The sequence below is a fragment of the Manis javanica genome, chromosome 5, assembly GCF_040802235.1.
Source record: "Manis javanica isolate MJ-LG chromosome 5, MJ_LKY, whole genome shotgun sequence".
Classification (NCBI taxonomy): domain Eukaryota; kingdom Metazoa; phylum Chordata; class Mammalia; order Pholidota; family Manidae; genus Manis; species Manis javanica.
Window position 1 is genome coordinate 1607814 of NC_133160.1, and position 23123 is coordinate 1630936.

The 23123-nt window shown below is 55.8% G+C and overlaps 1 protein-coding gene across 4 annotated transcripts in view; it reads left to right on the forward strand.

The window, feature by feature from the left end:
* Positions 1-228: 228 nt before the first annotated feature.
* The window catches only part of TAF4 (TATA-box binding protein associated factor 4), a 65529-nt gene continuing 42634 nt past the window's right edge, over positions 229-23123 (forward strand). The window contains exons 1-2 of one of the 4 annotated variants that reach the window (XR_012131216.1): positions 229-557; positions 639-1571. Coding sequence is in view for 3 of the 4 variants with exons in the window: in XM_073236380.1 (XP_073092481.1) it covers positions 311-1571 (1261 nt within the window). In the remaining variant the exon portion in view is untranslated. Of the gene's footprint in view, positions 1572-23123 lie in introns of all 4 variants that reach the window. The other 3 variants (XM_073236382.1, XM_073236381.1, XM_073236380.1) reach the window with 3 other exon arrangements.

Sequence of the window (23123 nt, forward strand, 5' to 3'; positions counted from 1 at the left end):
CGCCTTTTAAGCGCACGCCACAGCCAATGGCGGCGCGCTGGGAGACCGGGCGGGGGGCGCGGGAGACCAATGGCGGGGCGCCGAGCGGCGGGCGGGGGCGGGCGCGCTGCCGCGCCTGCGCACCGCGCCGCCGCCGCCCTCCCCCCCCGCCGGCCGCCCGCGCCCCCCGCCCGGCCGCCGCCCCCGCCCGCAGGCGCGCGCCGCCCCCCGCCCGCCCGCCGGCCGCCCGCCCGCCCGCCCGCCCGTCCGCGCGGACCTCCTCCCCGCCCAGCGCCGGCGAGCGGCGGCGGCGGCGGGCTGAGGAGGAAAGATGGCGGGGGGCTCGGTTCTGCTGGACGAGGTCTTCTTCAACAGCGAGGTGGACGAGAAAGTGGTGAGCGACCTGGTGGGCTCGCTCGAGTCGCAGCTGCCGGGGAGCGCGGCCCACCACCACCACCTCGCGCCCCGCGCGCCCGAGGCGCGGGCCGCGTCCGCCGGCGCGCTCGGGAACCATGTCGGAGCCGCAGCCGCGCCGGCCGAGGGCGCGCCCGCAGCGGCGCCGGAGCCGCCCCCCGCAGGTAGAGCGCGGCGCGGCCTGAGCGCGGGCGGGCGCCGGCCGGGCCCGCGTCCTCACCGCGCCGCCCCGCCTGTCCCCGCAGGGCCCGCCGCGAAGCTGAGCGCGCTCGAGGCCGGCGCGGGCGCGGCGGCGGCGGCGGCGGCGGCGCCGGGGCCCGGGCCCTGCGCTCCGGGGGCCGCGGCCGCGCCCGAGCCCGCCGCCAAGCCCGCCCGTCCCGGCCCGCCCGGCGGCCCCGGCGCCGCGCAAACTTTGAATGGGAGCGCCGCGCTGGGGAACTCGCTCCGCGCCGCCGCCGCACCTGCTGTCAGCCTGCTCCACAACGGGCCCGCGCCCGCGCCGCCGCAGCCCAAGCCCGCTGCCGCCACTGTCATCCAGACGCCGCCCTTCCTCGGCGCCCCCGCCGCGCCCGCGCCCCGCGCCCCCTCGCCCCCCGCGCCCGCCGCCGCCGCCGCCCCGCCGCCGCCGCCGCCGCCCGCCGCCGCCAGCCTGGCCCGGCCGCCCGGCCACCCGGCCGGACCCCCGGCGGCCGCGCAGAACGGGGGCAGCGCCGCGCCCGCGCCCGCCCCCGCGCCCGCCCCCGCCCCCGCCCCCGCGCCCGCGTCCGCCCCGGCCCCGGCGCCCGCGCCCGCCGCGGCGCCCGCCGCCAACAGTCAGCCCGGGCCCGCCGCCGCGCCCGCGCAGGGGCCCAAGGCCGACTCGCCCAAGACGGCGGTGCCGCCGGCGCCCCCGCCGCCGCAGACCCTGGCGGCCGGCGCGGGGGCCGGCATGATCCTCGGGCCAACTATGCAAGGGGCGCTGCCCGCAGCCGCCGCCGCCGGACTCCCGCCGCCCGCGCCCGGCACCCCCACCGGGCTGCCCAAGGGCCCGGCGGGCGCCGCGACCCAGAGCCTGCCCCGGGCGCCCTCGGCCGCCGCCGGCGGGATCCGCGCCACGCTGACGCCCACGGTCCTAGCCCCCCGCCTGCCGCAGCCGCCTCCGAACCCGACCAACATCCAGAACTTCCAGCTGCCCCCAGGTGAGTGCCGCGCCGGCGGGGGGGGGGGCAGGGAGCGCGTGCGGGCGAGCCCCGCGTGTGTGTGTGCGTGCGTGTGTGCGGGTCCACGCCCGCTGGCCTGTGGCAGCGGCTCGCTTACCCTGTGCGGAGCTCGGCCTCGGCTCGCGCGCCGGTTTGCAAAGTTTCTCTGCGGGGCTCCCAGTTGAGTGGGTCCCCGGCTCTCCTCGGCTTGTGCGCGCCCGCTCGCGCTGGACGGCCGCCCACTCCGGGGTTATCGGGCCTCGGTCCACCGCTTGCCCACGTTTGGCACCTTCTTCTCCAGGCTCTGGGGTCAGGCGTGTGGCCTGTGTCCTCGCTGAACCCTCCTGCTCATTTACAATGCTGGGCTGGGATGAGTGTCCGCTCCTGGTGGGCTCGGGGCACCGTCTTTTGCCGCGAGGTCGGGCAGAGTGAGGCCCCCTCCTTGAGGCCAGGCAAGTGTGCGTGGAAGCTCCTCCCCCGCCGCTAACTCCAGGGTGGCGGAGATTCCAGGTGCGCCGGGGAGGAGTCCTCCCCACACATCCTTTCCGGCCATCCTTGCTGTCTCAGCACCCACTCAGCAGCCGCAGTGTCCACTTCAGAGGATGCCCAAGTATTGTTGTATCACCTCCTGCCATGTTGGCTGGGCACGTGTGCCCCATCAGTGGGACCCTGAGTGGTACAGAGGGTGCTGGGGTCAGAGTCCAGCGAGTGCCAGCCTCTGCCCTTCCACCTCATCTCCACGGTCATCTCAGCCCTTAGGGCTCTCAGGCTTGACAGTGGGAGAAACCCACAGATGATGCTTCACACTTTGTTTTGGGATTCATTCTTGGGCAGAGGGAAACTTCAGCTCTTGAGGCGTCCTGTCTTCTCCCTCCCCTCCGTCTTCCAGCAGCCTGCCAGCAGGCTTCTGAAGAGCTCCTCCCCCTGTTGGGTAGTGCCCTGCTGGTGGAGCTGCGGGTGGCCGTGTCCCCTGGTGCCTCCTGTGTCCCCTCGTGCTCTCTGCAAAGGGCCCTCCGTCACTTTTAAAGAATCCCCATGTGTTAAGAGGGAAAGGTTTTCCTGTCAAAATGTGTGAGGTTCAGAGCAGTGGTGACCACCAAAGGCTTTTGCATAGGGGTAGGAGGGGGGGTGGTGGCGGGTCGCCGTGCTCTGAGGAGGAGGTGATGCAAGCTAAGCGACTGAAGAGGTACTGAGTTGCCCCCTTACAATACATTCTGTTTGAGTTTGTAGGGGTTTTTTATTAAAGGTTGTTTTGTTCATTGTGTGTATTTTGACTTAGTGGAAAGTCTGGCTGATGTTTGTAACATTCGTAGAAGGGAATTTGTAGTTGTAGCATATTTCATAAGCCATGAGATACATCGTGCCTGTCTGTAAGCGCCCCTTTTAGGAGTCCTTCTTGGTTTGGCATTTGCCTTCCTCCTACAAGGTCGGATCCCCATGCTGCGCTCTTGTCATTCAAAACTAGAGTGAACCAATCAGCAAAGTTTTCCAATGGCGCTTGGCCGGGCTTTCAGGGGCAGAGATGAGCCCCGGGGCGCCTGTGGGATGCCTGCAGGTGCTTGCTGCTCTGGGGTGGCCTGGGTCTCCAGGGTCTGAGCCTCAGCATAGGTGAAGCCCCCTCCTGTGTCTGCTGTGGGGAGGAAGCTGTGGTTAGAAGGGGCATCACTGCCATCCTTGTCATGAGTGACCCTGGACTCACTTTAACCTTCTGTTCTAAAGTCAGTGTTGGGGAAGTCTTCATGTGACAAGCAGACAGCTCCTTGCAAAAAGCTGTCCAAATGCTGACTCCGTGCGGCTTCTCAGGAGTCTATGCTTTCCCATGCGTGTGTGCGAGCAGAGAACAGCTAACGTTGTGACAAATGCCGGGAGCTGTGCTTTAAAGGGGCCAAATGCTTTCTAGAGAATGAAAGATGTACATCCTATTCCCCCCAGTCTACCTGCTGCTTAGGAACTCTGATTAATTACATCACTTCCTTTTAAAAACAGAAGCACAAAAAGTGTTCTTAAAACTACTGCCAAGGCCCCAAAACAAAATACCCTTTTGTAAATAGTATGTTTTAATTCTGTAGATCAAAATGACAGATGATGAGTGTTCCAGTTATGTCATATAACTGATCAGAAAATACCAAATTCTCCTTCTTGATGTTTCCTCTTTGTTGAAATCTTCCATCATAAAAATGTATAAAGTGGAGGTGGAAGTAAGAAAAATAACTGTTGCTTGGCTAATAATTCATTCTTGTTATAACACAGTGATATGAACGCAGGAAGGGATTAGGGGCAGGCAGGGTTTTCCAAGCTGCACACAGGTGTCAAGTGGAGTAACAAGTGTCAGCAGTGGGGGAGTGTGTGAGAGAGGCAGGCCCCTGCCCCTGTCTTCTCTTCCTGTAGGGCAGAGCTGCGGAGACACGGCCAGCCTTAGGCCTGGCGGGTTTCACTCTCCTGCCCACCCAGAGCGCGTGTGGAATGTGGTTTTATCAAACTCCATCTTTGTCAGGGCAGTTTTGTAGAGAAACGTTCTATTATTGTAATTAATTTGCTCATTTGAAGGCACCAGAGTCTAAATTGTACCTTCTGTGGGGTGAGGCGAACACACGTCTTTAGAGGGGTTGCCGTGGCCGAGGCAGTTGTCCTGAAAACAGCGAAAGGCTCTCCTATTACATATGCTTAGACTAGTCATAACACCACAGTAGTGTTATGATGACTGTTGAAAGAAGAAAAAAGTGATGTGACACCAAAATTAGCATGTGTGTAAGTGGTTTTAAAAGATCTTTTCAGATAGGTGTTACGTTAAAGATGCTTGTTTCTAAAGGTTACCTTTTGGCGTGGCAAATTAGCATTTTCCATAGCATTTGTCTTTTTGTTCTGCTTTTACAGAGAATTTGGTCTCCTGTTTGGCCAAAGTGTGGGTTCTCATTCCAGAATAGAATATGATTGGCTCACTTTTGGCCTAGGTACCTTGGCCTGGGGACCATCTGCATGCTACTTACTTAAAATGAATTTGCAAGGTCACCATGCTTGCTGGTAAAGACAGGTGCCGAGGGCACTGGCTCCCATCCACCGGGAGTTGAGCTGCTTGTCCGGAGCTGGCTGTGGTGTTTGGGCCAGTGTGAGTTCGAGTCGGGGTGTAACCCCAACCTGCAAGTTCTGGCACCAAGTACTTTGGCACAAGGGTCATTCTTAGAAGTTTAAATTTTGTTACTTGAGGGCATTCTTGCCGATTGACCTAGGAGAGAATGTGTGGTTCTGGGAGCCTTGGCTGCGCCCGCTGGAAGGTGGGGCAGGCTGTGTGCAGCGCCGTGGCATTCCTGCACAGTGAATGGCACATGCTGTCGAGCAGCGCTTCTTGTTCGTGCGCTGTGTTCCATTCTTCACTGGTTTTCCAGCATTATGTGGCTGTAGAAGTAGAGAAGGCTAAGGACTAAAGCTTTATTCCCACCAAAACCACCTCCAACTGCATGTGTCCTCAGTGACTGGGGAGCCTGGTGAGGAGGCTGGCACTGCTCTGTGGGAAAGGTGCCCAGGTTGTCCCAGGTGGGTCATGAGCAGGGGGTCACTTCCTGCAGACACGGAGGGCAGGGGGCGTGCGGCTTGCTTTAGGCCAAAGGCCTTAACTGAGTTTTCTTCTTGGTATACAGTCACATTGTCAAAGAAAAAAGGAAACAACTTCTGGGGAGCTATACAGAGCCAACATGGACATAGCCAGCACTAGACAGCTCTCCCTAGTGTGCGGAGGGCAGGGGTGGCTTCTGTGAGCACTGCTGCACAGGAAGGCCCCGGGGGCAAGCAGGCAGGCACTCTTCCTTGCCCTGTGTCTGGGCTGTGCCTCTGCCCGGACCGAGACATCTTGGTAACTGGGGTTGGGATGGTGTTTCACAGATATGTGGGTGTCTTTTGGAGCTAGTGGTCCTTACATTTTAGCCACAACCAAGAAAGGTGGTTCCTTAACTCCTGGGGTCTCTGTTCTTACTGCCTTCAAGGGCACTGAGCGCTTGGTGCTTATGGCAGAATTACTGGATTTGAAAAGACAGTGGCTTTCCAAGCCCCTTATGTTTGCTGCAGGAGGGCTAGATCCCTATTTGTTGGGGCCCCACGGGGAAGGGGTTAGGGAAGTGGTATCCTGGCTTCATAGGTGGTCGCTGAACCTCAGGGGGCCTCAGGGCCCCAGCTTCCAGGGCTGAGGGTCTGGGTTCTCAGTTGTGCTGAGGGAGTTGCCCTTAAATTCCTGCCTTGAGTTTCTGACAGGTGGGCACTGGGCCCCCTCTGGCAGTGGTGTTTGATCAGAACGGACTGGCCCAGTTTAGACCTGTCCTAGAAATGAAGCAGCTCAGTGGGACGGAGCAGCAGGCGCCCAAGCATGTCCGCTTCCTTGAAATCATAGTAAAATAAAGGTAGTCCCTATATACTTCCACAGCCCATTCCAGTATACAAATGGGAGCTTTCCTCCTCTTAAGTCATGCATTTGAAGAAAGCTTTTTTATAAATAGCTGATCACATATGAGTTGGTCAAAACATACTTAACAATTGTTTTTGAACATCTTGAAGCAGAGATTTAAAAGGACTCTGGAGAAGCTTGCCTGGGATCTGGGGTAATTTGCACAGTTCTCGGAAGCGCTTCTGCCATTCCCCCTGTTGTTGATAAGCAGTAGTAGGCTCAGATTTGCTTGATCTTCCTGTGTAATGGCTACTCTTTAGGGCCCTCACCTCTGAAACTTGTCTAGGCAGGGGGTCGGCAGATTTTTATTTAATCATATGTTTGATAGCCATAAAACAGTTAATGTTAAATAAGAAAGCCAAAGGAGAGGGGAGTTTTTGGCAGCAGAACTCTGTTGGGGTGCTGTGCACCTGGCAGGCCACCATGGTGATTGTGTCTCCAGCTTGACCTCAGGTTGCCATGGCGTGGTGGTGTTATAAATTTAAAAAATGTGGACTTCAGAACTAACTTAGAATCTTTAACATCCCCGTGAAGTGGATCAAGTGGTATAAAGTTATGTTTGAAAATTGGGAACTTTATATTTCTATGGTAGGGCCATGAATGCTTAGAATTAAAATTTTTTGTATTTACATGTCCTTGAATATCTGCACCAGGGAATTAAAACCTTCAAGAAACAAAGACGTAAAAAAATTGCCCACAATTTGGGACCCTCCCTACCCAAGTTTGAAGAGTGTGCAGATGTTGTCCCCATTTGTCTTTCTCCCCTGGCTGCACATCTGTCCATGCGCTGCTGTGTGTGAGTGGATGGAGCCAGTGGGTGGAGGCGATGGAGCAGGGTGGGCGTTGTGAGCGGGGTGTAAAGCTGGGCACGTGAGCTCAGAGCCCCTATGCAGCTCTGCAGACCTGTGGACCAAGTTGGTCTGCATTCTTCTGCTGGAGAGGCTGGAACGGGACTCTTCTCAACATGGCCCAAGAGGAAAGGAAATGCATGCTTCTCTTCCCCACCAAGCTCGTGAGAAGTGTGACCTGGTGAAGGGCAGGCTGGTGCAGGATTTCCACGCTGACGTTGGGAACTTGTATCCCCGGTGGTCTATTTCTGAAGGTCTTCCTGCTCCAGAGGCTGGGGAAATCCCTAAACAGTTCTTTATGACCACATCAAGTGAGATGTCAGATTCTAGAACCAAGGGGCAAGTGGTCAGGAGGTCTGCAGCTCTGAAGTGATGTGTCGTGGGGTCAGTGGTGTGAGTGGACAGAGCAGGACTGCGAGGCCCTCTTCCCCCGTGCTGAGCGTGGCCCACTCGTGTGCGCCCCAGTCGGCAGAGTGATGGGTGTTGGCCTTGATGCTCTGCAAAGGACGGAGTGAAGCCTTGCGGGGTCAGTGGGGAGACTGAGGGCTTCGGGAAGAGGAGGAGCTGGGTGCCCATATTGTGGAGACAGTCACGCCTCGCCCTCGTGGGTGAGAGGGGGCGGAGGACTGCTTTTTCCATTTTTAAATTTTTTGCTAAAGTATGAGGGACAACTTCTCAAGAGAAGTTTTTAAAGGAATTTTTGTGCCTTTCGCAGGGGAGCACAGACTGCATGGTTTTTTGACATAAACCATGTACAGATTTATGTAGACAGCTGGGTGTCAGTGACAATAACTGGACAGGCCTACTTGTGTCCAGGTGGATCTTGTAAAAGTGCTAAAAGGGCAGCATCTTCAGGTCGAGCCCATTATTGAGGAGTGAGAAAGGACAGTGTCTGATGGGGGATTTCTAGTGGACTCTGAGCAGCAGAGAGATTGGCAGTCACATGAAAATGACTTCTGGTCCCACCTGTTTTTTCTTATTATAAGATTAGTTTTATTCATTATAGGAAGTTTGGAAGGAAAAGGAAACTATGGAGAAGAAAATAAAATCACTTGCAGTCTCCTTGTGCCTGCCCTGTTCACGTCTTGGCATGTGTCATTCCAGCCTCTGATCGGTGCAGACGAATGAGTGAGCTTTACAAAGTGAGGACCCCCATGGGGCTGCCTGCGTGTGGACTGCGCCCTGCCCCTCAGGGGTCTCTGAAGCGTCCTTCCCGTGCCTGGTTTTCCACTGTTGCAGGGTGACATTCGTCACAGGCTCCTGTGACAGGCTGCTGTGGCTGATGTCCCTGTGTCTGTTATAAATGACCCTTAGGTGAGCGTCTTTGTGCATGGCTGTGTGCATCTGATGGGCTGAGCATTTTCAAGTCTTTGATACAAATTGCTTTCCAGAGGCCTTGGCCATTTACACTTTAAAAACTGTGGTGTTTAGAACCAGGCCTTAGAAAGGGTAGCAGATGAAAGGCCTCCTTTGGAAAGCTCATCTAGGTTTAAGTCACCTTTTTTGACTCAGTGAGGGTCAGCCTCTTTGCACCGATGTCGACGGAGACTGACTGGGCTGATCTGTGTGCGTTCATTCTAGGGCACATGTTGAGCCAGTGAGCAAGGCTGTGTGGCTGTCCGGGTCTGGCCTGGATGCCACAGCCGACAGGGCCCCTGCCCAGGGCCCAGGTTGTGGGACCAGGTGTCACAGGTGAGTGAGGCCCCAGTGTGTGCACTTAGCACGAGGAGCTGGTGAAGGAACAGATGGCATGTTGTGACCCAGGGCACTTCCAGGCAGCTTGGCAAGGCCTTTCTGAGCCGGTGGGTGACCTTGGGGCCAATAGCAGATGAGAAGGAAGCCAACTGCTTGTAGCTGTCACGGGGGTCGTAGGCGCAGGAGGGCAAGCGTATGGGCCCCAGAGAAGGCCCCACTGCAGGGAGTCATGGGAGATAGGAGGGCCCGGGCCACAGAGCTGCTGTGCCCAGGTATACCACAAGCTGGTTTATTCCCAGTGCCTGGGGAGCTGCTGGTGGAATCTGAACTCTGTGTTGAGATCACGTCCGTGTGGTCTGCTGTGGAATGCAGGGGTTGGTGGTCCGAGGCGGCATCTGGGCCGGGGCAGGTGGCCAGGCCAGGCACCAGCACGCAGCTGGAAGTTGTGGCCATCCTCACAGGCCTCACAGATAGATCGAGGTGGGGCGAGGATGGGGCGTCCTGGGTAACAGACTGGAGACCGCAGTGACATGGGAGAAAGGGCGCATTCCTGCGTGGGGGTGGGGTGGGGAGGAGGACACACACGCATTTGGACATGCTGAGTTTGAGATGCTGTTTCCGAGAGGAAACACATCAGAGGTCGTGGAATATAAGGCAGGAGCTCCGGGAGAAGTTAGGAGAGGTCAGAGAGTCATGGCGTTTGATGGGATTTTCGGTCATGGGGTTTGAAGGCCGCAGGCGAGTCCCCGAGCCTGGAAGAGCTGGTGAAGGCTGCCCTTCTGCTCCTGCACCCCCTCCCCCGCCCCGGCATGCTGTCCAGTGCTGTAGAGGACAGGTGGAGGGTGGCATCATGGAGCCAGGCAGAGTTGGTGTTTTAAGAAGGTGCCAGCGGGCAGCCCTCTGCTGGAGGCGGGAGGGGGTCTGGGAGTGGGTCAGGAGGAGGGATGACGCTGAATGCTGCCAGCCCTTTGGGGGGGAAGGTCATGGGGCAGTCGTTCTAAGAGCTTTCCATCAGGTAGGAGTGTCTCATTAAGTAGGAGTATCTACGGGCCTCCTTGTGTTTTTACTTATGAAAATGGTCTGGAATGGATGCGGGACTAGTGCTAATAAACTCAGGTGGGCTTGCAGCGTTCTCTGGGCAGGCCAAGACTTGCTACGCTGCACTAACGAATAGAGAGAGTCACGAGGCTGTAGGTTTCTAGGGCCATGTGGTTCTGTGACGGTAATCTCCTTTGGTGAAGATACGAGGCTGGTAGAGACGAGGGGCCTTTCAAAGACCCTTGGCCACTCTGTGGAGGGACTGGGCCCAGAGGGAGGCCAGCCAGGCTGGGACCCCGGGGCCCCCTTGCTCCTTTCTGCTGTGCCTTGCAGGGGGGCCTGCCTGGAGCCACTGATGCCCAGGGACCAGGCTGTTTAAAGAGTGAGGTGTTTGGAGTCCCCGGCAGGGGAGGCTGGCCGTGCCACGAGCTAGCACGAGTTCGCCGTCTGTTAGGGAGACTGATGTGGAGGGTGCGGATGTGTTCCGGTGGCCGCTGGGCCTCTTGGGCTAGCAGGGACTGTGCTTTGTGGCCCCAGCTTTGAAAAGTGCTACATGGCTCCCTGGGCTCTGCTTGCCTGAGTTGAGGTGACCCCACCGGCTGGAAGGGGTGAGTGGTCAGGAGGCTGGGCCCTTTCCCCTGGTGGTAGAGGCCACTGGGTCCTTCAGCCTGTGCCTGGGGGCTGACTTGTTGGGCGACTGTCTGTGCCCTCGCAGCCAGGGCAACGCCTTGTGAGTTCGGTAGCCAGGCAGTCAGCAGACATTAATTGAGCACCAACTTCAGGCCAGATTTTGTGCTGGAGGAGGGCAAATCTGCCCTCAAGGAGGTACTTTCTGGGGTGTGTGTGTTGGTGGGACACAGTAGGGCAGTTTGTAAGGAATGGAGAGGGGGCAGGCATCATGCCATTTTTGAAATGGAGTTGTCAGCCACTCCCTACCCTGGGGTAATTTCTCAAAATAGTCATTGTCTGTTATACTCGGTTCCGGACACCCAGAGTTCTCTTTGCTGCTTTGGACTGATTAGATGACAAGGCAGGTGTGGTGCCGCTTGGTTATGTGTTTAGCAGCCCAGAACCTCCCTTCAGATGCTGCCTCCTAAAGCGTCACTGTGTCACAGCAAACAGCCTGCGGTTGGGTGCAGCCAGCAAGGGAGGCCAGGACAGAGCCCGGACCTGAGCTCGGCAGTGGCACGCGAGTCCAGGCAAGGTCCCTGACCACTCCGGTCCTTGGTGGCCTCGCCTGGGTACTCAGTGGGCTGGCCTGGCTTTCACTGTACCAGAGCAGTTTGGAAACTGTTGACAGGTGCTCTCTGTGATCCTGACGTGGAACGGGGGGTGCAGGCTGCCCTCGCCCAACATGAGGGCTTTGCAGTCCCGACACAGCTCTGCATGGGTCTCAGACTGTGCCTGGGATGACCTCGGGGGGCTGCCGGCAGGGTCTCTGGCATGGGTGGGGCTGCTGACCGGCTGGCCGAGACCTAGTGCTCCCCTCCTGGAGGACATGCTCATGTGTGGACGAAGCTGCTGGACTCTGCTTTTGGTGTCAGCACGGCTGGATGGCAGAAAGCAGGTTGGGGATGGTACGGTGGGGGGCCGTTTCTGTGGCTGAGGGGACACACGCGAATGATTTGGACCTGTTGCCCTATGCCTGTGTGTTGTTCGTGCGTGTGTTTGTGGAGGTGTGGGGACCAGGGGATGTGCCCCAGCTGCAGGAGGTGGCTGCCCTGAGGAGCCTGGGCCCAGGGTGGGGGACCTTTACTGTGTCTGTAACATTGTTTTTCTTAAAGGGGTCTGAAGCCGTTAGGCTAATTCCTAACGGTCATTTGCTCTGGATGGTAGATCCCTAGCATGTCTGTGTGTATCTTAAAGCTTTTTCAAGCCAGCTCCTGGGCATGATCATCAGTGCAGGTTGTGGGAGGTGTGGTCATGGTCACTCGGGTGCCCCGCTGGCCCCGCTGCTCACCTGTCACTCCTCGTTGGTCCCCTCTGTTGGGGGCAGCTCCACCTCAGCACCTCCACGGGTTCCTCCAGCTTCCGGAACAGAGCCCGGACTCCCGACAGTAGCCTGACCACAGGGTTCCCAGTCTCCAGCACACACCTGCCCTGCCTTGTTGGTCAGCACACCAGGTTCCAGCTGCATGTTGCAACGGCTTCTTCCCTTTGCCAAGAACGCCATTTTCTGGACATTTCTGCTCAGTGTCCCTTCTGGACACTGGCCTTTGTGGCCCCTATAGCAGAGCAGGTGCTTCCTCAGGTCTGGTGGTGGATCTGGGGGTTCTAAGTCCACACATGTGGGGCCAGTAGGGGTTAATTGTTGGTCTCCTAGGAGGGCTTGCCAGAAAAGCAGGAGACCTGAGGGCAGAGCGGAGCTTGTGCTGCGCCTGTTCTGAGCTCAGTGTCAGCATGGCACCACATGGCAGGGCGTCTTCCTGGAAGCATTTGTGGTCTGTCCTCCTGGTAGACAGGCCATGACTTTGGAGGTCCATCAAGTAAGAAGGAAGACTGGTAGAGGACGGGGCATATGTTTTTGGACATCAGGTTGTAGACTTGAATTAGTACAGTCTTTAGTCCCTGCGTGGCCTGCTTTACTTATGTGGCCACTTTAACAGTTGAATAAGTACTTGCAAACACCACCCACAGGAGCGCTGGGGCCCTGCCAGCTTCCCAGGTGACCCCCAACCGGCAGCTGCTGTCAGGACCCTGTGGTCACCAGCCTTCGTGTCCCTTTACCTCCGTGCTCCTGGCCTCTTCTTAAATGTTGTTAAACACGTGCTCTCTTTTAGCTTCAATCACGTGGAAAGAGCACCACGCGGCGGGCCACTTTTTGGGACCTTTGCCACTTAAATGTCACAGAGCCAGGATCCTTCCATCCTGCTCGGGTGGTATCTTGTCGTGTGGAGGCGCCACAGCCTCTTCACCCTGTCCCTTGAGGTTTGTGGCACGGGCCCTTGCCCTTGGTCAGCTCTCCTGCGCTGGGGCAGGGAGAACTGTGGGCCTGGCGTGGGAGGGATGGTTGGCTCTGGAGACTCTGCCAGCCTGCTGTCCACAGGGCCATGCGGATTTCCACTTCCCAGCCGTGGGTGAGGAATTCTGAGAACAGACCACTTGTTTATCAGAATTCAAGTGTTTGGTTCTCGACTTGTAGGTTTGGGTTGTCCACCAGACATCCAGGTGGTAGCCAGGGAGAATTGGGGTGAAGGTGTGAAGTTCAGAGGAGGCTCCAGGGCTGGGTGGGGACTCAGGTAGTGGGGGTCCTTGAAAGACTAATGATATTTTAAGCCAGGGAGATGGCGAGCTCCCCTGGTGTCAGGGAGGGACAGTACAGCCAGTGAGAAAAGTGCCCAGAGCCCTGGCCTGGGGCGTTCTGACAGCCAGAGGTGGACAGACAAGCCCGCAGAGGGCTGTGAGAAGCAGAGCAGGTGGGGGGGATGCAGGGAGCCTGTGGGGTGCACAGGTGGGCGCACAGGGTGGGCATGGAGGGGGGGTTACAGGGTAGCACATGGGGAGCCCACAGGGGCCCAGGGGGTACCAGGTCATGGGGTCAGGAGTGTCAGGGAGGCGAGCGTCCTCACCTGCCGTGTACGGGTGGCTGGTTGGGGTGCTGAGGATGCAGCTAATTTTGGGTTTGGTCCTGGAGGCTGGAGGCCAGAGGCTGGAACGGGCCAGTCCCGAGTGGAAGGCAAGGAAGCGGCCTCAGGGTGTTAAGTGTTTTGTCGACATGTGTTTCAGAAGGGACTGGAGGCATGGGAATGGGGTCTGAGGACAGTTTCTTGTGTTGTTTCTGGGCTTGTTTCCTGAAGATTGGAGATTTAATTTTGGAGCGGTGCTCTGCAGTAGAGATGCAGTGCGGCCACACAAGTGGTTTGAAGTTTCTAGTAGTATGTTAAAAAGCACAAAAAATGTGAAGGTACAAAAAGGTGGAATTAATTTTAATATGCTTTATTTGACACACTGTGTCCAGGGCATTACCTTGTCAACATGCCCCACATCCAGGCGCTCCTGAGCTGGGCCACCCTGGTCTCTTCATGCGCACCTGCAGAATTCCGCGTGTTTGTGCTTTCTGCGCAGCTGCACAGGTGCTTGGTTCCATTTGTGCCTGAGGGGTGAGCCAGGGATTGCTGCGGGGGCCTGAGAGTGGGAGAAGGTGGGGAACAGGGCCCAGGCTTCTCCAAGATCACAGAACAGGTCAGCCAGCAGGCCTCAGGGAGGAGGGGTGGTCCCAGCTGCTGTGGGACAGTCAGGCCCCTCGGAGGAGGGTTGTCTGGGGGAAGGGCAGGGGCTGCAGCAGAAGGGATGCCAAGCCAGGGGAGGGTGGTGCCACCAGGCGGAGGCCAGTCGGCTTTCCTGGAGCTGCCTCTTGGACAAGGGAGGCCGAGGGTCAACAGCAGGTGCACTGCCCCACGGTGCTGGCAGGTGGCTCTGCAGCAGGAGCTTCCTGGGAGTGAGGCAGGGTGCTGCCGGTAGTGGGTTCCTGGTAGAGTGGGCACTGCTGCCCCTGCAGGCTTGCAGCTTCCTCTGCAGCCCCTCACCTTGCCTCAGTGCTGATGTCTCCTGGAGCCGTTCTTGAGTGCCCAGTGCCTGGGACACCTGCATCTACCCTGCACTGGCTGGAGAGGGCCGCCTGAGGAGCTGGCCTTGAGCTCTGTGTGGCTGGTGTTAGCCCCTTTTGGGGTCCTAGCCACTGTCCCCGCTCGTGGGCTCTAGGAATGCATGCCCTTGCTGGCTTTGCCGGGGCCCCTGGATGCTCCAGTTCTCGGGGTTGACGACTGTGGGTGCCATTATTTCTGTGGGAATTCCCTCCCTTCTAAATAATCCACTGCCTGTTCTCTCTCAAACTCCTTTTAGTTTGTCAAGAACATCATCTCGCGGCACCCTGTCTTCCCAGCTCTCTCAAGCTGCTTGGTGAGAGAAAGAGCTCACCAGTCCCCAGCACCCGGGACAGCACCTGGCAGGTTGCTGATGAGGCTGGGGAGCTATGCTGTGCCCTGGCACCCCTCACCTCACCTCTGGGTGGTCAGCAGGGACTAGACGGGGGGGCCACTTGTCAGAATGTCCTCAGTTTCTTAAGAAAGGGTCTTCCAGCTGTTCGTTTTTCAGTCTAGAGCCTGGACACGCAGCTGCTGTGTGTTGACATCCCGTTTCTGTCCATGGTCACTGTGTGTGGCAGGCACACCCCCTCCCCGAGCCCCTGGGAGCGCAGGGCGAACCCCCTCCTGCTCTTCCTGGCACCAGCTTTCCCTCTTCTGTTCGTTTGTTGGAATCTCTTGTCTGTCTCTTCTCTCCTGTTGTGAGCTGGGCACCATTTAGGTCCTTTTGTCCTGGTTTAGTGATGGGAAGACAGGAGATCATTCCACTGGTCAGCCAGATACCCGGGGGCTGCTGCCTGGGTGGGTTTGGGGCATCTCCTCAGAGTCTCCCAAGTAGTAGGTAAAGCAGATGTCATGGTTCGTTGATTGTATTTTAATAAAGACTTGATTTTTTAAGAGTAGTTTTAGGTTCATGGCAACATTGAGAGGGAGCTCCAGAGAGTCCTGTAGAGCCCCTCCCCCCCGCATACACGGCCTCCCTCATTATCAGCATCCCCGCCAGGTGGTGTGTTTGTTACCACTGATGAATCTACATGGATGTGGCTTCTCGTCCAGAGCCACAGTTCTCATTAGGGTCACTCTTGTCGGTGTGCATTCCAGGGCGTGGACAGACGTATAATGACAGTGTCCACCACCACAGAGCCGTGCAGAGTGCTCTTACTGTCCTCACAGTCCTCTGTGCTCTGCCTTCTCACCCATCCCAGGCCTTCACTGCTGGTGCGTCTGGGCCGTTCCCGGGTGTCGTGGGGTTGGCATCGCACAGCGCGTGGCTTCCCAGGTGGGCTTCCTTCACTCAGTGATGTGTGCGTAAGCTTCCTCCACGCCTCTTCCCGGCCTGACGGCTCATTTCTTTTCAGCCCCGAGTAATGCCCCACCGTCTGGGCGGAGCAGTCCGTTTATCCGTCACCTGCTGGGGACATCTAGGTTGTTTCCAAGTTTGGTCGATTATGAGTAAAGCCGCTGTAAATGTCCGTGTGTGGGTACAAGTTTGCAGCTCCTTTGGGTAAAAACCAAGGGGTGTGATTGCTGGATCGTACGGTGAGAGGCTGTCAGTTTTGTAAGAAACCGCCGACCTGCCTTCCAGCGTGGCCGCGCCTCTTGCACTGGCCCAGCCCGGGTGAGAGCTCCTGCCACCTCACGTCCTCGCCCGCATGTGGTGTCGTCAGGGTCCCGGATTTTGGCCAGGCTGATAGCGTGCAGTGTGTTCCTGCTGTTTGCTTTGCATTTCCCTAGTGACAGGACGTGGAGCGTGTTTTCACCTGCTCATTTGTCACCTGTATGTCTTCTCTGGTGAGGCGTCTGTTAAAATCTTTGGCCCATTTTAAATCAGGTTGTTTACTTTCTTGTGGTTGGGTTTTAGGAACTCTGTATTTTGGATAATGGTCCTTTATGAGATGTGTGTTTGCAAATATTTTCTTGCAGTCTGAGTGAGGCCTGTCTTCTACTAATTGTCTTGACAGTCTTTTGTAGAGCAGACATCTTTAATTGTAATGAAATTCAGTTTATTAGTTTTCTCTCTTACACGCCTTTAATGTTGTGTCTAAGTGTCGTCTCCTGTGCGCTGCCCTCTGCTGAGTGGGAACTGAGGCTCGGTGGGCGAGGTGCTCTGGGCAGGTCCTCTTGCTGTAAGAGACCCCAGGTCCGCCTCCTGGCCCCTCCCCGGCCTCTGGGCTGTTGTGATGGTGGCCTGGCTGGCCAGGCATGCGCCCTGCTGTGTCTGGAGAAGCAGCAGCTGTGACAGGGCAGCTGGGTGGCACAGGTGAGGCAGGCACGCGAGCTGAAATTGCTGCACCTGTTGCTGGGAGCAGGTGGGCTCTGCCAGTGCAGGGGGTGCTGGCCGCTTGGGTGGGGGTGACTGGCAGGCAGGAGGGGGCGAGTGCTGGGAGGTCGGAGGTGGGGAAAGTCCACTCAGGGTTCTGTCTGTCACTGGCTCAGGAGGAGGCCCAGGGGGTGCCCCTTGCTGGTGGGGCTCCTCCTGCGAGAGCCAGGTACCATGCCTGACCAGGTGGGTAGGTCCTTTCAGCCCTCGGAGTCCCAGCTGTCCCAGCCAGCATGGGCAGGTAGCAGGACTGGCAGGTGTGTGCTAGGGGTGCAGTGCTGGGGTAGACTTGCTGTTCCCAGTCCCTGAGCGGGAGTCCAGTGTTTGTAGAAAGTCATTTTTGGTACACCAGACTCTCCAAGGCAAACCCCCCTCTTTGGTCTGGGGTTCAGGTGACCAAGCGCCGATGGGTTCAGGTGCCGGGTGGGAGCAGCCATGTCACTGCCAGAGGGAACTAGCTGAGCCCCAGTCCTGGGGGCTCAGGGGACCTCAGGGTGATTTTTGGTAGTTGTGTTAGAAAGCCACCCTCCCTGATGCGAGGTGTCCTGGTGATGGGACAGTAGGCGGGTGTGGTAGCCAAACACGGTTGGTGGTGAGGAGGGAAGCGCATGCTGGGTGGCTTATGGGGGGCATTTGTGGGAGGAGAAGGGTCTGGGGCCGCTGCCGACATGGGCCCCCAGGGAACAGGGTCCTGGAGGTGCTTGTTACTCAGGCAGCCCCCGTGTTTGAGGGCTCGGTGAGGGTCTGGTGCTGGTGCTGGTGGCGCCTCTGGCTCCCTTGACCATCTCCCATGTGACTGGACTTTGGCAAAGCACTTTATATCTCAGCATGCTTGTAGCGAGCTCCAGAGCCACGTTTCTCATGGCACAGCCTGCGTGGCTCCAGAGCAGGCCGTGCTTTGTTGCCGGATGGGTTTCCAGCAGAGGATGGGGGCTGAGTATTTAAGAGTCTTGGGCCCGTGTCCCTGTGACAAGATTTTCTGCCCTGCCTTTAAGCCAGGGTCTCTGCGGTGAGGCTGTGCCCACCCGTCTCTGAGCATACTCTCCTGCTTGGGGTCGGGTAGGGTCTTCGCTGCCTCACACGTGAACCTAGTTTCTCTTTGACATGCGTTTTAGGGGGTGCACAGGAAGGCCAGCAGAATGGGCCTGTTCCTGTCATCTCGTAGGCTTGGGTGAGAGCAGCTTAGTCCTCCTGGGAGGGAGCTGGTGGGTGTCCATCAGCTCCGAGAGAAGGCTGTGTTCTCTGTGCCTTGTAATCAGACTGGTGTGTGTCTCCAGAGGAAAGGCTGCTTCCAGAGGGTGCATTTCAGGGCCGTCGCACAGGCTGCTGGGGGGCCTCCCACGGAAATGAGAGCCCCTGTCCCCTTTGGGACTGCAGACACTGGCTGCAGAGCCCCCAGAAGTGAAAGTGTGTCCCACTTGCAGTGGCATTGAGGTCACCATTCTAAATAGAAAGAGCAGTGGTGATGGTGGTCTTTGACCGCAGGTTAGAAAAAGATTTCCTAGGATACAAGTAGCACGAACCATGGAGGAAAAGGTGGACGAGTTGGCCTTTAGAATTCAGAGAACTTTTGCTAGTTGGCGGACGTTGTCGAGAAGATGAAAGGCCAGCCTTGGAGTGGAGTGGACAGCCAGCAGAGCCGTTGGAGCACAGGAAGAGCCCCGCAGCTCCGTGGGCTGGCTCTGCCGAGAATGGGCACAAGATTTGAGTGGACATGAAGGAAGGCAAAACAGCGGCAGCCAGCCCTGTAAGACATGCTTATGCCTTTAGTCATCGGAGAGCCGGTGCTACCCCAGCCCCTCCACCTCCATTAGCACGGCCAGAATGGGAAGGACCGGCTGTCGTCCTGTCACCGCTGGGCGAGTGCCAACGGGGATAGCCAGGTGGGGGGCGAGTGCATCACATGCTAGCTGTGCCCAACAGGTCCACACTCAGCAGCTGACTCGTGGTAGCCCACGTCGGAACTGACCTAACTGCCTGCCGGGGGGAGTGGTACACGCCACGTCCTCCGTCCACCCAGTGGTGTGTGCACAGCTACAGAGGCGTGGACTGATACCTGCGCCAGTGCAAGGAGCCTCCTGCACGGCTCCGGCTGTGTGGGACTCCGGCCAGAGCCAAGCGCCAGCAGCAGGAGGGGCCTGCTCCTGGGGGGACCGTGCCTGGCGCCAGGGTCTTTTAATTGGTAGAAATGTTTTACATCTCGATTGGGGGAGTGATTCCACAACTATGTACATTTGCCCAAACTCATCGGATTGTACACCTAAAATGGATGGATTTTATTCTTTGTAAACTGTATTCAGTAAGGCTATACAAAAAAAGTTCAGGGTACCTCTTTTTCTCCCTGCCTTCCTGTTGTGTAATGTTTCGGGAGCAGCAACGGTAGTTGACTGTAGTTAGAGTCGTCGTTTGTGTTCAGTGTTGTCAACTCCCAGGGCAAGGGCGCGGTAGGCGGAGACTGGCTTTTAGGGGCTTACCTGAGATGACTGGATTAATTGCTTCTCACATACTGGCTACTTAATCTTATTTTTAAAATAGAGCACTTGGAGGTTTTGGTGGGGGATAAATTGAGTAGTTGTGTGGGTGAGCAGGGTCACTGCTGTGGCCCCAGGGCTTTGTGAGCAGTACGTGTCAGGGACACTAGATGCCACCTGAATCCGTTCCACCCTGGTTTTCTTCAAGTGGAGGCGTGTGTCTGGTCTTTTTTGGAGAAAGTTGGGTGCCCTTCAGAGGCTGCTGTGGCCTTAACCCTGCTGATCTGTTGAGTTTCTGCTGGGCCTGTGGCTCAGTTCAGTGGCGGCCCTTACAAGGTATGGCTTATGTAGTCTGCTTACCAACAAATAAAATAATGCCTAATTTTAAAATAATTACTTTCCTTCCAAGTGAGTACAATCGTCCCCCCTTATCTGTGGGGGCTGCTTTCCAAGACCCTTAGTGGGTGCCTGAAACTGTGGATAGTAGCGAACCCTGTACATACTATGTTTATTCCTATATACACACCTGTGATAAGGGTTAATTAAAAGTCAGGCACAGTGAGGGATTCACAACAGTGACTCATGATGAAGTAGGACCATTACAATGACGTGCTGTCGTAACAGTTCCGTGAACGTGGTCTCTCCCTGCATACCTCACTGCCCTGCCCTCACCTTGTGATGCGAGGTGATAAAGGGCCTGGTGCGGGGGTGACCCGAGGTGAGAGACGCAGGCGCTGACGCAGCGCCAGCTGCTGTGGCCCTTCTGACGATTCGGCAGGCGGAGGAGCACCTGCTTTTGGATGTAGGTGCCACAGGTAACCAGAGCCGTGGACAGAGACCCTGTGGCTGAGTGGGGACCACTATCATACATGTTCATCATAGAAAACTTAATAAAGACAGAAAAATACAGGGAAGGAAGGAATAATCATCTGTATTCTCATCACCAAGAGGTCCTTCTAATGATCTCCGACACATGGTGCCCTGGTCGCTCGCAGTTCCGGGTCCTTAGCGGTCCTTCGGTGGAGGTGGTGCTTGTGGAGGGCGACTGAGTCGTGTTCGCTCATTCGTCCTGCAGTGCCTCTGCGTCTGTGCACTGTGGTGTGATGTGGTGCCATCGGGCAGACGATCCCGTTGTGCAGAGCTCACACCACACGCAGCACGGACTGGATGCCCAACCTGACCTGTCCCACAGAGTAAGACAGGGCGACGCGTGGAGTGGAATGAAGTGCTTTGTAAATGGGATGTCAGGGAGGCCTCCAAAGAGGAGCCGGACAGTGAGCCCAGGAGGGCTGACGGGACGTCCCAGACAGTGGGCCAGGCCTGTGTTCTGGGAGCAGCCAGCGGGGAGAGAGGTGGGGGTCTGAGCGTGATGAATGGGCATGACGGTGGAGGGTCGCGGTGGCCCCCTGTCTCCTGCCTGGGGTGTCTGCACTTGCCCAAGTGTGCCCTGTCTTGGTCTGCATGTGCCTTACGTCCTCTTCCTCTTCACCTTCGCTGCACCTGGGTCAGTTTTGTGCATCATGATGCGAGTCAACAATTCGGGTTTCTGGTGGTGACCTCCTTCCTCCCTGCCAACCTTGGTGTGCTGGAGGCCATGGGGGCCCGGCACTGGGGGCATGCCCCCCACACTCCCCCACTGGGCTTGTCCTGACCCATGCCTGCAGGGAGCCTGGGAATGGGCTTCAGAGGAAGCCGGGCTCTGGAGAAACCCAGGGCTGGGCCAGGGGTGGGGGTGTGGGCAGTGTGGTGAGGAACAGACACCTCAGTCAGTAAGCCCAGTGGTATTTGATTCCAATTGCTAACATAGCTGGTTTCCCTTACATTCTTTGAAATTACATTGTAGCTCTTGCACAAAAAATCTTGGATCCTGATAACATAAACATAATTTATTTACTTGGCTTGTCCTATCATACACTTAAAAATAGTTGCAAAATTACCACAATAAAACTAAAGCCTAAGGTGATTTTTTACTCCGTCTGTGCTCAGGGCCCTCTCCAGCCACTCTCCTCTCTGTGCATCATGTCGCTGATTTGACATACAGGCCGGTTCTGTTTTACTTTGTCTTCAGCTCTAGTCTCTATTTCTTCTTTTAATTTTTGTCTTGCATGCTTCGTGAAGCCTTTCCCTGGTGCACAAGCCTACTGTCCTGGGCACTGTCATCTCTAGCCCCTTTCTCCTCCCCTCCTCTAGAGATCATCTAAAAATTTTTAATTTATATTAGTTTCCAGGCCATTCGTTCAGTGTTTCTTTTTGTAGAAGTAAGCACGTACATACAGGTAGGCCCACCCCCTCTTACACCAAAGGTGGTGTGCACGCTGATTCGTATGTTCACTTTTTTCTTGATGATAGAACCAGGAGATCATCTTCTGGTGGCATTTTATTTGAATTGAAAACTTCAAATTTTATATCTAGTACACTCAGAGAAGAAATTACTTTTAATGGTGACACCTTCCCGCATAATTCAAGCACTAAAACTTAAAAAATACTTCTGGAAGAGAATGGTTCAAAACGACGTGGTGAAAAGCACGTAGTCCCTTGTATAAGCCCACTGGGCCAGAGGCCGTTGGGCTGGGGACGCCGTGGCCTGTCTTTGAAAGGAGGGGCCTGGGCATTTGCCGTGCAGGCCGCCGTGCGCTGGGGACTGGGAGCTGGGGACTCAGCTTCCAGGGCTGATGTGAAAACCAAGTACATGGTGCCTCAGGGTTTGAGGGGCTCACCTTTAAATTCAGTCCAGTACACGTAAAACATTTTTTGGGGGAGGCACATGCTTTACATACAAACAAAACATACTCATTTTGATTGACTTTTGAGAAGTGTATTCACCTGTCTACCCATCGCGATTAAGGCAGGAACATTCTGTGCTTCCGTGAACCCCCAGAGGCCTCTCTGCCCCTTGCCAGTGGCTCCCTCCCTGTGCTCCCACAGGCAGACATCACTGTGCCTATTGCCACTGCGTGTTGTTTTGCCCTTCTAGCATTTCATACCAGTTATGACTCTCAGGCTTGCTGTCTTCACTGTGTTGCTTGAATTCATCCATGTTGCTGCATGTATCAGTGAAGGGCTTTTTCTATGCTGAGCAGCATTGCACGTTTGGATGCACAGTATAGTGATCCAGTCACCAGTGGACGGGCAGTAGGGTGGTGTCCCGTCTTTGGCTGTGATGAATGATGCTTCTGTGAACATGTGTGCACATACTTTCTGACGTTGTTTCTCTGGGTAAATATTAGGAGTGGAATTGCTGAGTCATATGGAAAGTGTATATTCAGGCTCATCAGAAACTGCCAGGCTGTTTTCCTCAGTGCTTGTGTGCATTTAGTGCTCGTCCAGCAGTGCAGGAGAGCTCCTGCTGCCTTGTGGCGGTGCCAGCCAGCACGTGGCTTCTTAGAAGCTGGGCTTTTCCAAACCCACCTAGTGCATGTGCAGTGGCAGCCATTGTGATTATTTCTTAAAGTCCTGTTTATTGAGGCATAGATCACATATTGTAAAATTTTACCCTTTTTAGTGTATATAGTCTTGTGAGTTTTAACAAACACATAAATCATGGTAAGTGAATAACTTTTTAAACTGCTGAGCTCTTGTCCAAAGTGACTGTACTATTTGGCATTCCTTCCAGCAGTATGTGATGATTGTTTCAGGTCCTTGCATAAAGTTAACATGGTCATTCTTTTTAATTTTAGCCATTTTCCTGGTTGTGTAATGCTGTCACATTGTGTTTTTCATTTGCATTTCCCTAATGACTAAAGATGACTATCTTTTCATGTGTTTATTTTTAATTTGCATGTTTTTTGTGAAGTGTCTATTCAAATCTGTGCCTGTGCTTTTTAATTGGGTTGTTCATTTTCTTATTGATTTGGTAAACAGTTTTAAAAAAGTATTCTAGATGCAAGTCCTTTATTAGGTGGAATTGTTCCATAAGCATTTTTTCGTGGTCTGTTTGCCTTTTCATATACCTAAGAGTCTGTTTCAAAGAGAAAGTTTTCAATTTTCATGTGTCCAGTTCATCCTTTTCTTCCAGAATTCATGTGTCTCATCAAATAAATGTTTTCCTAACCCAGAGCACAAGAATTTTCTCCTGTGTTTCCTTCTAGAAATTTTATGGTTTTAGCTTTTATTCATCCAATTGAGTTAATTTTGGGATAGTTGTAAGGTAGGGGTTTAAAATTTG